The sequence below is a fragment of the Salvia hispanica genome, chromosome 6, assembly GCF_029641045.1.
Source record: "Salvia hispanica isolate PSC_SH4W2 chromosome 6, Shi_PSC_v1, whole genome shotgun sequence".
Lineage (NCBI taxonomy): Eukaryota > Viridiplantae > Streptophyta > Magnoliopsida > Lamiales > Lamiaceae > Salvia > Salvia hispanica.
The window spans coordinates 9,940,999-9,953,655 of record NC_142697.1 but is presented as its reverse complement, the minus strand read 5'-3'; the positions used below and the strand labels follow the sequence as shown (position 1 = coordinate 9,953,655).

The 12,657-nt window shown below is 35.9% G+C and overlaps 2 protein-coding genes across 2 annotated transcripts; one reads left to right on the top strand and one right to left on the bottom strand.

The window, feature by feature from the left end:
• The first annotated feature begins 1,769 nt into the window (after positions 1 to 1,769).
• LOC148923188 (uncharacterized) lies at positions 1,770 to 2,886 on the top strand. Its single transcript, XM_089061422.1, has 2 exons — positions 1,770 to 2,267; positions 2,347 to 2,886. Exons 1-2 carry the CDS (start codon positions 1,770 to 1,772, stop codon positions 2,884 to 2,886), a joined length of 1,038 nt encoding a protein of 345 aa, XP_088917548.1.
• A 6,553-nt stretch (positions 2,887 to 9,439) lies between these two features.
• LOC125204418 (putative HVA22-like protein g) lies at positions 9,440 to 12,004 on the bottom strand. The gene is made up of 7 exons (XM_048103078.2): positions 11,847 to 12,004; positions 11,493 to 11,542; positions 11,282 to 11,380; positions 10,549 to 10,605; positions 10,386 to 10,449; positions 10,096 to 10,293; positions 9,440 to 10,003 (listed from the first exon to the last, which is right to left on the bottom strand). Exons 2-7 carry the CDS (start codon positions 11,522 to 11,524, stop codon positions 9,701 to 9,703), a joined length of 753 nt encoding a protein of 250 aa, XP_047959035.1. The 5' UTR covers positions 11,525 to 11,542; positions 11,847 to 12,004; the 3' UTR covers positions 9,440 to 9,700.
• Between the last annotated feature and the right edge of the window lie 653 nt (positions 12,005 to 12,657).

Here is a 12,657-nt window from a genome sequence, read left to right as displayed (position 1 = left end):
ATGTAAAAAAGTGTTGGTTATTATTTTAAGCAATTTACCAAATATGAAAGACTATAATTGATATTTAAATTTTGAAAAACACCAAGAGTGAGTCATGACTCGTGACCATGCATTGTCCATTTCACATCAAGATTCAATAAGTTATTTATTAAATTGCTAAGATAATTGAAGAAAATTCATAGATAAATGAAAATATGGTAGTTAATATTTAATACTAGAATTTTAATTTCATAATCTCCAAAATAGCAACCCTAAAGAAACAGCAATGAATCCCTTTTCATTAAACATGCAGTATCTAATAAAGCACTATAAATGAAGTAATGAATAATGGATCGATGAGCGATGAGCTTGCGGTGGAGCTGAGCGGCGAGCTTGCGGACACCGACAGAATTGGCAAGCAAGACGCTGACCTCGTGGTGGTGCGGCGGAGCAGAGGTTACACCTAGGCGACGAAGATGTGGTGTGCCGGTGGAGATTTGATGATTCAGTGATTCATGCAGCGATAATAGATCGAGGATTTGAGGTTTTTACTTTTTAGAGACTTTTGAGTTTTGAGGGACTTTTGAGATTTGAGAGACTTTAGAGATTTCAGCGACTTTTGAGATTTCAGAAAATAGGGATCACAAATTCGAATTTTTCTTTATATTATGATTATGATTAATTTTGAATCAATTTAATATTTTATTAAATAAAAATATTTTTAATGTATTTACTTTTTTAATTTTTTTTAAATTTTTTTTAAAAATTTAAAAAAAAAATTTTAAGAAATTTTTTTTATTCAATAAAAACTTGCTGGAGTAAATAATGAACTATATTCACTACATAATAAACTAAATGAATATATGTTATGAAGTAATTTTTTGCATTCATTATATTCTGAATTTACTTCAACTGAAAGATAATTACTCCCTCCGTCCCCCATTAGCAGTCATGGTTTGACCGGGCACGGGTTTTAAGGAAGTGTTTGAATGTGTAATAAATGGAGGTAGGTAGTGGAATGTGGGACCTCTTTGACTTATGTGTGTAATAAATACTCCAAAAAAACAACCATTCAATGTGCAAATAAATTGTGGTGTTGTGATTAAATAAATTTGAATACATTTGAGTAATTAAAATTGTTAGTAAAATCTGCTCTTAAAAAAATCAGAACTACACTACCAGCACAATTGAGAGAACAAAGCTGCCATTCAAATTTCAAAAAATAAGGAGGGAAAGCCTCCAATTCCATGGAGGGAATTTGTTCATACAAGGAGCGAAAATTACAGTGGATTTCAAACTCCAACTACTCCTATAATTACATTCATTTCTACTCCATTCACTTCCACCAACCAAAAAAAAAAAAAAAAAGGAAACCTATTTAAGTGAAATACCCTCAGAAAATCTTCATCACTGGGCATATGGAGCAGGAGGTGGTCCAAGAGTTGGACCATGAGCAGGAGCAGCAGGGGCAAGGTGGAAGGCAGCGGATGTCATTAGCATTGAACAGCCAAGAAAAAAACCTCATTGCACAGTTTCTTCTACAGCAAAGTCAAGCTGGAGTGCTGCCAAGAGGTTCATTTACAGAGGCAGGCAAAAGATTTAACATCCATACAAGGACAGCAATGAGAATTTGGAATATCAGCAAGCAGCAAATGGACAGAGGGGAACCTGTTATGATGAAAGGCAAAGCAACAGGTTATCAACACAAAGATAAACTCATGCTGGATATAGAAAAGTATAGAAAATTGTCCATGCTTGAGAGATCAACAATATGAAAGGTTGCTTCTAAGATGGAGGTAAGCAAGACAGCAATTGGTAGATTTATTAAGAATAATGAGCTGAGACCTCGTACAAATGCTGTCAAGCCTACACTGACTGAAGCCAACAAAATTGCAAGGATGAAATGGTGTCTTGCTCATGTTCAGCCAACATTGGCTGAAGGTAAACTTCTTTACCATTCATTGCACAATATTGTTCATATTGATGAGAAATGGTTCTACATGACCAAGACATCAGACAGATACTACCTTTTGCCGGATGAGGATGAGCCTTATAGGTCCTATAAGTCCAAGAGATTCATCACTAAAGTGATGTTCATGGCTGCTGTGTGTAGGCCACTTATTGGCAGTGATGGGGAAATCATATTTGATGGTAAAATAGGATTATTCTCATTCACAGAGCAAGTACCAACTAAAAGAAGTTCAAAGAACAGGCCAAAAGGGACACTAGAGACAAAGCCAATTCAATCAGTGAATAAGGAAGTCATGACAGCATGTCTCATAAACCAGGTATGCCATTTTTTCTGTCATTAAAGCTATCAGACATTTTTTATGTCATCACTTAGTCATACACACACATCATTCACAGATTGTACCAACAATCAAGGCCAAATGGCCAGCCAATGCAAGCAAGAAGATTTACATCCAGCAAGATAATGTCAAACCTCACCTAAGAGCTGCTGACCAACAGTTTGAGGAGATTACTAGTACTGATGGGTTTGAATTCCATCTAATTAGTCAACCAGCCAACTCCCCAGACACAAATGTATTAGACCTTGGGTATTTTAGGGCAATACAATCACTTCAAGATGACAAAATAGCCACCGATGTAGATGACTTGATGAGAAATGTGTTTACCTCATTTGAAGAACTCTCACCACAAACTCTTAATAGAGTGTTCATCACATTGCAGAGCTGCTTCACAGCAATATTACAAGTGCAGGGGAACAATAGCTACAAGATCCCTCACTTAAACAAGGACAGGTTGCACAGAACAGTGGGGCTACCTCTTCAACTTCATGTTGAAGAGGGTTTGGTCAGAGAGAGTTTGGAGTACCTACAGCTGCCTGAGAACAATACTGGAGACACATATGACATAGGGCCTCTTAACAATGCTTTAGGGTACTAGACATCATATTAGGGGATAGAGTTTACAGTATAAGCACCAACATATGTTTGTGTTTAAGATGTAAACTCTTTTTTTTGTGCATAGGATGCATTTTTTGTTATTGCCATCAGAAAAGCTTCATCACATGGCATCAGCCTCCAAACCCTTCATAGGGGGTGGCTTAGTAAGCTAACTAGGCTGCATTTTGTGTAAACATTATCACTGTACATCCTACTTTGTAATCAGTGAATAGTTTTTGTATTATCACATGAAATCAGCTTCCAAACCCTTCAAGGGGGTGACTTTTTTTTTGCATTTCCCACAAAATAACTTCATCACATGGCATATGGAAACAACACAAGGCATAGGGACCACAGATTACACAGCCTCCAAACCATAAACAGGGGTGGCTGAGCTTTCCCTCAGAAAAGCTTCATCACAGGGCAACAACACAAGGCATAGGGGCAACACAACATTTTTCAAAAATCAGAAGCCTTCAAACTCACATAAACATTCTCATCACATTCATCATCAATTGTCATTGCATCAATATCACATAAACATCACAAATAGGCTGCATTTTCCAAAAATCAGAAGCCTCCAATCCCTAAAAAGGGGGTGGCTTTGAATAAGAAGTAGACTCACATAAACATCACAAATAGGCTGCATTTTCCAAAAATCAGAAGCCTCCAATCCCTAAAAAGGGGGTGGCTTTGAATAAGTAGACTCACATAAACATTCAGCATCAATTGTCACTGTCTCAATATCACATAAACATCACAAATAGGCTGCATTTTCCAAAAATCAGAAGCCTCCAATCACTAAAAAGGGGGTGGCTTTGAATAAGAAGTAGACTCACATAAACATTCAGCATCAATTGTCACTGCCTCAATATCACATAAACATCACAAATAGGCTGCATTTTCCAAAAATCAGAAGCCTCCAATCCCTAAAAAGGGGGTGGCTTTGAATAAGAAGTAGACTCACATAAACATTCAGCATCAATTGTCACTGCCTCAATATCACATAAACATCACAAATAGGCTGCATTTTCCAAAAATCAGAAGCCTCCAATCCCTAAAAAGGGGGTGGCTTTGAATAAGAAATAGACTCACAAGTTAAATGAGATCTTTGAGGCAAGGAAACATGATGAGTAGCATTGCTTTTTCATTGTCGCTATACTCCATTTTTGGCTCCACCTCCACCGCCGGTGTCACAGCAGGGCCAACGCCTTCATCGAGCTCATCCAAACCAATGGAAGGTGGTTCACTTTCCCACCAATTAACAGCATGTGAAGGCGGCTTGGACTCCGTCCAGTCAAACGGCGGCGACGGAGGCTGAGTTTCAGAATCGTCAAACACTACAGCCGGAGCTTGAATTTCAGATCCGTCGAGTAACGGGGTCGGCGGTAGAGTTTTAGAACCGTCAATTAAGGGGGACGGAGGTAGAGTTTCAGAACCATAGAAGCCCTCAGACAGATCTTCAGTGTCAGAAACATAGAAGCCATCCGATGGATCTTCAGGTTCAGATCTGTCGAAACCCTTAGACGGAGAAACATTTTTAGATCGGTCGAGGGCCTTGGACGGAAAATCAGTTTCAGATCCGTTGAAACCCTTGGACGGAGCTTCAAGGTCAGATCCGTAAAAGAACCAGTCGGGGGGTGTCGGACCTTCAGCCCCGTCGTCGCCTATGAACGGTGGAACACCGTGAACCACGGACGGACGAGGTATTTCTTCGTCGTCTACCCAATCTGGTGTTTCAGGGACGACAATGTCCATCGATTCAGAGGGAGGCGGTGAGGCGGAGGGGGGAGGCGGAGGAATCGAGAGTGAGTGTGGATGAGAGTGAATGAGAGTATTTGAGAGAGAGAAATGAGAGTTGACCGATGCCATTCTAGCATCAATTTGTTTTTTTTTAATTGGAAATAATGGCATTTTGTGTAAATTCTGCCCACAATAAGGGTATTGTTGATGTCCAAATATAGTAAGTAGGAAGTGTGACTCTTAATCGGGGACGGACCGAAATGGAAAAAAGTGACTTTTAATCGGGGACGGAGGGAGTATGTCATAACACATTATGAGGTAATAAAATAATAAAATGAAGTAATAAACTAATGAAATGAAGTAGTAAACTAATGAAATGAAGTAATAACATAACTGAATGAAGTAATAAACTAACGGAATGAAGTAATAGCATGACTGAATGAAGTAATAAACTAACGGAATGAAGTAATAACCCTAAACCCAACTGAAAGATAATTATGTCATAACACATTATGAAGTAATAAACTAATAGAATGAAGTAATAAACTAATAGAATGAAGTAATAACATGACTGAATGAAGTAATAAACTAACGGAATGATGTAATAAACTAACAGAATGAAGTAATAGCATGAATAAATGAAGTAATAAACTAACGGAATGAAGTAATAGCACGACTGAATGAAGTAATAAGCTCATAACAATAACATGACTGAATGCAGTAATAAACTAAAGGAATGAAGTAATAACATGACTGAATGAAGTAATAACCATAAATCCAACTGAAAGATAATTATGTCATAACACATTATGAAGTAATAAACTAATGGAATGAAGTAATAGCATGACTGAATGAAGTAATAAACTAATAGAATGATGTAATAGCATGACTGAATGAAGTAATAAACTAACGGAATGAATTAATAAACTAATAGAATGAAGTAATAGCATGAATAAATGAAGTAATAAACTAACGGAATGAAGTAATAGCACGACTGAATGAAGTAATAAGTTCATAACATACATTCATTTAGTTCGTTATGTAGTGAATATAGTTCATTATTTACTCCAACAAGTTTTTATAGAATAAAAAATAAATAAATTAAAAGTAAAAAAAATTTAAAACAAAATTGAAAAAAAAAATTTAAATTTTTTTTAAAAAAAAAGTTAAAAAAAAAACTTTAAAAAAATTAAAAAAATCTAAAAATAAAAAAAAGTTTTTATTTATATATATATATATATATAGAGTCATATTAACCACAAATCCACCCTTAAAGACCGAACTAGAGACCACATTAGGGCCACTCATTTTTCTCAATCTTATGGTTATGATTAATTTACAATTAATATAATATTTTATTAAATAAAAACTTTTTTAATTTTTTTTAAAAATTTTTAAAAAAAATTAAGTTTTTTTTAAATTTTTAAAAAAAAAAAATTTTAATTTATTTTTTTTAATATTTGTTTTTAGATTTTTTTTTTATTCGATAAAAACTTGTTGGAGTAAATAATGAACTATATTCACTACATAATGATCTAAATGAATGTATGTTATGAACTAATTACTTCATTCAGTCGTGCTATTACTTCATCCCGTTAGTTTATTACTTCATTTATTCATGCTATTACTTCATTCTATTAGTTTATTACTTCATTCAGTCATGCTATTACTTCAATCCATTAGTTTATTACTTCATAATGTGTTATGACATAATTATCTTTCAGTTGGGTTTAGGGTTATTACTTCATTCCGTTAGTTTATTACTTCATTCAGTCATGCTATTACTTCATTCCGTTAGTTTATTACTTCATTCAGTTATGTTATTACTTCATTTCATTAGTTTACTACTTCATTTCATTAGTTTATTACTTCATTTTATTATTTTATTACTTCATAATGTGTTATGAGATAATTATCTTTCAGTTGAAGTAAATTCAGTATATAATGAATGCAAAAAATTACTTCATAACATACATTCATTTAGTTGATTATGTAGTGAATATAGTTCACTATTTACTCCAGCAAGTTTTTAGCGAATAAAAAATAATAATAAAAACAATTCTAAAAAAAATTAAAAAAAAAATTTTAAAAAATTTTAAAAAAAAATTAAAAACGTTTTTATTTAATAAAATATTAAATTAATTCTAAATTAATCATAACCATAAGATAAAGAAAAATGAGTGGCCCAAATTTGGTCTCTAGTTTGGTCTTTAAGAAGGGTTCGACATTGATCACAACTCTATATATATATATATATATATATATATATATATAGGGATGTATTAAGATGACAACACTCTTTATTGTAACACCATACCACCATTTTAGGTCATTGGATCTGAAAATCGTGTGTTTGTCATGTTGTCACGTGTAAAAACACGGAGGGGTAAAATTGGAAATTTCTAAATTTACGTTACCAGATTGCAGTGTTGTTCATTGAATATTGCAGTCTTACCACAACAATATTGCAGTTTTCCACGACTTCAATATCTAATACAGTAGACTGTAAACCCGTGTTTTTTCACGAAACTTAATCCTAGGCGTCCATAGATGAGATCTAACGGACTATATTGGTGGTATGGTGTTATCCTATCTATGGTGGCACCATAGTGCACCCCTATATATATATATATATATATATAATTAATCGGTATACTGGTATACCACGGTATACTGAAGATTCGGTATATATCAATGGTTCGGTATACCAGTATACCGAGGTATAGGAAATCTAATACTGTTATCGTACCGAAAAATTCGGGACAGTATCATACCGTACTGAAAACTACGCTATACCAAAAAATTGGTATTTTCGGTACGGTAAGTCCGGTATTCCGGTATAATTCCCCAGCCCTACATTTAATTAAGCAATGGGGTCTATTTTCCAAATTATCAAACTGATGGGGGTATAATTGCAATTTCTGAGACTTTCTAGGGTTTGGTTTTAAACCAAACCCTTTACCTCTTTGGAGCGGCACCGTTGTTCCGAACTCCGTTCGCCCGGTGAAATTTCTGACACCCCGCACGCCGCCGCCGCTAGGCTAACAATCCTGGTGGTTTCCCGATCCGACCCCGACCGTTGCCCTGGGGTTTCCGCCATCTCCTTGTCGCAGTTGTCCGTCGCCGCTTACTCCAGCGGCAAATTTCACCTGAGCTTGTGCGGCCCTCGCCTTCCATCGGTCGTCCCACCAATCTGGGTACCCCAATCACTTAAAGCAAGTGTCCCATGTGTGTTTTTGTTTTCCACAGTGGGAACACCACAATTTTGATGTATCAGGGCGGTCTCCCAGTTGGTTGTTGGTGGCGGTGGGGCGCGGCGATGGTCCATTCTATTGCGGTGGTCGATGATTGCTCTATGCAGCAAATTCGTGTCTGATATCCCCAACTGATGAATCGGCGTTGCTGCCGTCGGTGTCTACGGTGGGTGTGGCGGATGTTGGTGGCATGATTCAACGTCGAGCCGCCTCCGTCTTCACCTACCCGTAGGCTGCCACTACTGATGGGTATGACTCCTCCTTCAAGATCTCTCGCCGGATTACATCATACTCCTGGTTCAGTCCCATCAAGAACTTGATTAATCTCTTCTCGTTTGAATGTAATCTGTATTGATCCTCTCCTTTGTCGCAGCAAGTCACAGGCTGCTTTTGGCAGCGATCAATCTCCACCTATAGCCCGTGGAGTTTTCGGTAATATGTCTCTAAATCAAGGTTTCCTTGTCTGATTTTGATTACTTTATCTTCCAGATCGTAGATGAGACATTTGTCCGCCTTGCTCTCGAATGTCACAACGAGGCTATCCCACAATGCTTTTTGATGTTTGGTGATGGGCAAAATTAGCGATAATGTCGTTCTCGATATTGTCGACGGTCCAGAAGAACACCACCAGGTCGTTCTCCTCCCACTCATCTAACCCTTTGCTCCCTAATTCCGGAGGTTCGTTTTTTATGAAAGAATACGTCCCTCGGCCTCCGATCTTCACGTTGATCAACTTTGAGGGGTAGTTCTTTCCATTCAACTTGAATGCTATGGTGATGCCCTTGCTGTTTCTCAAGCTTTTTTTTGTTCTGGATTTGGTTTGGTATCTTCCTCTGTATCTGACATACTTCTGTGTAGGGTTTTGTCAGTTTGCTGGTTTGATTTTGGCTAAAAAAGGTCGGGAATTGGTATATCGGCTATGATGAAATTTTTCTGAGCCAAGATCGTTACTGCTCTGAGACCATGTTAGAAATCGGTAGAATGATTCATTCTAATTCACTGAAAAATTTACAAGGATTAGAGCTTATATAGACTAGGTTATCTCTATACATGGTAAACCTAATTTACATGTATTTGCGTTCTATCTATGGTATGATTTGATTCCATATATTGTGCTCCTGATCTTGCGTGATCTCGCGTGATTTTTTTCCAACAAAACCCATTTATGTATCAGTGGCTTCGACCGATGTTTGAAATCAAGACGCACCTGAACAGGTGTCTACGTCGCAATGTCATTGGTCGCTCTAGCTGAACGAGCCTATGTGCACATATAACCCAAAATAATGAAATCGGGACTGTGTAAGTGGGTGTTTGGGCTCTATGTGCAATACAATTGTTGGCCCGTCTCTATTATTGGGCCATGTTTAATTTAATACTATATCATTGTGCTCCAAAAAGATTATGTTTGACCAAAACAAAACCCCAAGTCTAACAACCATACCAAACATAGATTTTCGTTTCTACTCCTATAACGTATGACTTAACTACGATCTCCGATATACCATATCTTCCCGCCCCTCCTGACATATACTGCGCATTTATGTGAAATTATGCATCTTGTACAATGTGTAACATTAATTTATATCCACCATTCAAATTACATAGATTTTCACTAGTGTTACAATCTGACTTGTTGGGTACATTATAACTTGCAATATCTGATTCCTAACTCAGAAACTCAATGCTTCGCAATCGCAATTGCAATGCAAACCTCGAATAACTGCAACCTCTATAATGTTAAAAAAAATGAATAAATAAACTGTGCAGCACATGTTATCTCACATATTTTACAACATAGCCATCAATTTAACTAAAATCCTAATTGCCATCTATGAATCGCCTAAGCCTATGCCTAGTCGTCTTAACATCCTTGTCCAAACCAAATTTCTCTTTAGACCCACCACCAATGTCCAAATTAGAAACAATCACATCCTCAGGCCTAATAAAGTGCTCATTGTGCAGCTCCACTTTGATCGACTCCGACACGGGCGCCTGGCTGAAATACGAGGTGGACCCTCCCGATGGAGGAGGTGGTGGGCCCCGCTTGCTCTTTCTCATGAAACCCACCGGCGGTGCGCTGGGTTCAGGAGTGGTGCTAGGACGTCGTTGGTTCCCCTGATTCTGCAATTAAGCGAAGAACGTCATGATCTTAACTATGCAAATCTATTTGATCTAAATTTGATCATAAATAGTTGCACATTGTATATACATACCTCACTCCTTCCAGCTTGTGAAGACACAAATTGAAGAAATTGGAGGATTTTGGTGGAACCAAGCTCAGTGCAGTTTTGCCAATAGTAGATTGCTAAGTTCCATGCTCTCTCTCGGAATTCTATTAAACTTCTATCGATATCTGTCTCGTGCCTTGATACGTATGGTCGCAACAAGGTTTTGTATACGTATCCCGAACCCTATAATAACATCAACAACAATTAAATTTAACACCAATCATTTTTCTCATAATTAAAGTAGTGGAGTAGTAAAAATTATGAAGGATTCTTACCTTAGTTTTGGGATACCATAGATAGATGAAGAGCGCCAATTTCATCTCTCCATACATTGGCAACCTATGAAGAAAATAGTTTTGTTACTTGAATTTCAGTGATTTTCTATTTACTTGTAAGCGTGCTAAAGAATTTAAAAGGTAGTTGTGGTTGAGATCGCACCATGAAATAAATACATCCCCAATTCTCTCTAGAATTGTGATAATAGCAACAAGTATCCTGGCAGGAAAACATACATTGTGATAATATCAAATGATTTATATATAAAAACTGATGTGACTGTGTTGAGGGATAATTTCCCTTAACAAGATTTTGGCATTGCGATTGCAATCATCGAAGAGATAAAAGGCAGTCGCAGAAGCTTACCCGTCGATCAAACTAAGAACAATACATAATTGAAATAAACGCGTTATAATAAAATAAGGATAATTGTATTTTATTGAAAATGAAAAGAATACAATGTCTCCGACTAGCCCTAACTTAATAATAAGAAAGCAATATATGGTAAAAAAATATGATAAATTAATAGACTAAGTAATGAAATATGAGAAATATGTTCATATCAGCCTGCACAATGGTTTGGTTGTAAAGTGAGTCAATTCTTGCTCCAAACTAATAATTCCAAAAATGGGGACATAAAGAAGGAGTCATTATCATGAAAAGATAATGGTGATTAAAAGTGCTTAAACTAATTAGACCAAAGCTTGTCTTGTTTCACTTTTGATGTTCATCCCCATCAACCGATAATATTCACATAATAAGTTGACCAATACACACAATCAAATAAACATTCTTATTGTTCACAAGTATGTGATTGGACCAAAGCTTCCTAACTCATTATTAATTAATATTATGACCAATAATTATGCGAATCAAAATTATCAAAAAAGCTTACCAATATTGACACCAAAACCGCAGCTCCGGAATTTCAACTCTGTTTTTCTCTACCGTCTTGAAACATTGGAAAGCAGGATATGCATATCCTAGAACCAATCTGAAATTATTTCCAATTATTGATCAAATTCAAAAGATTTGAATGAAAAGGGTAAAATTGCATAAAGAAAAGGGGGGAAACAGAGAGAATAAAGAGAAAAAAAGAAACTAACATTAAGCAACTGTTGACGAATTCTCCAATCATCTTTAATCACGGATGGTTCTGAAACAGTCAGAAAGCAAAAATCATTACATTCTTCTTCTTCTTCTTCAAACAAATCCCCAAATTTATGAATATTAAAAGATGCAGAGTTGCTCCAATCGACACGCAATTTAAACCGAACATCAATACATAGAAAACGTGAATAAAAATAAAGTAATTATAGTTATGTTATGACGGAAGCATCTAAGATGAGATCGCGTGAAAGAAAAGAATGATGATCGGCCAAAGAAATTAAGTATCTCAGCATGTTCAACGAGGTGAAATAGCCGTGAATCGAGAAATAACAACCGAAAATTTGAGTTACCTCTGAGGAAAACGAGGATCGGATTTGAGTTGATAATATATGAATTGAAGAGATGAGAGTTAGTTATGAAAAAGGAACGTGCTCTCGCGAGTGTGTATGATGTATATATGAGTTATGTGCATACTGCACATGTATATATGTTATGTTGAAAAGGAAGATGAGTGTTGGAAGACAAAAGGAAATGAGGTATTTCTTGCCACGGACGCCTCCTCATTATTTTACACGTAATTGTTCAACTTAAGTTATAGGAGTACTCCCTTTATCCCTTGTTAGATTTATAATAACTCTACTTAACCTTATTTGGTTTTAACAAATGTAAAAAGAAAAGTGATGGAAAATTATGGAAGAATATGAGTCCAATATTTATATATTTTTTTCATTTCATAATAAAAGTCATGTTTGGGTATGGATTTTAAGAAATGTGAAGAATAGTAAGTTGGAAAAGTTAGTAGAATATAAACTCATATTTTTATGTTGGTTTTATAATAAAATGTGAGTGAAGTCAGTTAGTGGAATGTGGACTTACTTACTATTTGTGGTAAAAGTGAAATATGACTCTTATTATAGGACATATCGAAATTGCAAAACGTGACTCTTATTGTGATACTGAGGGAGTATTATTTTTATACTTCCTCTCTGTCTACAATTAAGTGTCTCATTTACTTTTTACTAATTTTGGTAATGGATCTTACATTCCACCCATATTTTATATTAAAACTAATACTCCCTCCGTTCCAATTTAAATGGAGTATTTCTAATTCGGCACGGGATTATGTACTGTTGTTTTGTGAGTAAAGTGGAGAATAAAACA

Excerpts from the sequence above, each read along its gene's own strand:
- LOC148923188 (XM_089061422.1), top strand. The coding sequence starts at position 1,770 with ATGGAGGTAAGCAAGACAGCAATTGGTAGATTTATTAAGAATAATGAG. Across the intron at positions 2,268-2,346 it reads CAGCATGTCTCATAAACCAG|ATTGTACCAACAATCAAGGC; the intron begins GTATGCCATTTT and ends CATCATTCACAG.
- LOC125204418 (XM_048103078.2), bottom strand. The coding sequence starts at position 11,524 with ATGATTGGAGAATTCGTCAACAGTTGCTTAAT. Across the intron at positions 11,381-11,492 it reads TTCGTCAACAGTTGCTTAAT|ATTGGTTCTAGGATATGCAT; the intron begins GTTAGTTTCTTT and ends AAATAATTTCAG. Across the intron at positions 10,004-10,095 it reads CACAAGCTGGAAGGAGTGAG|AATCAGGGGAACCAACGACG; the intron begins GTATGTATATAC and ends GCTTAATTGCAG.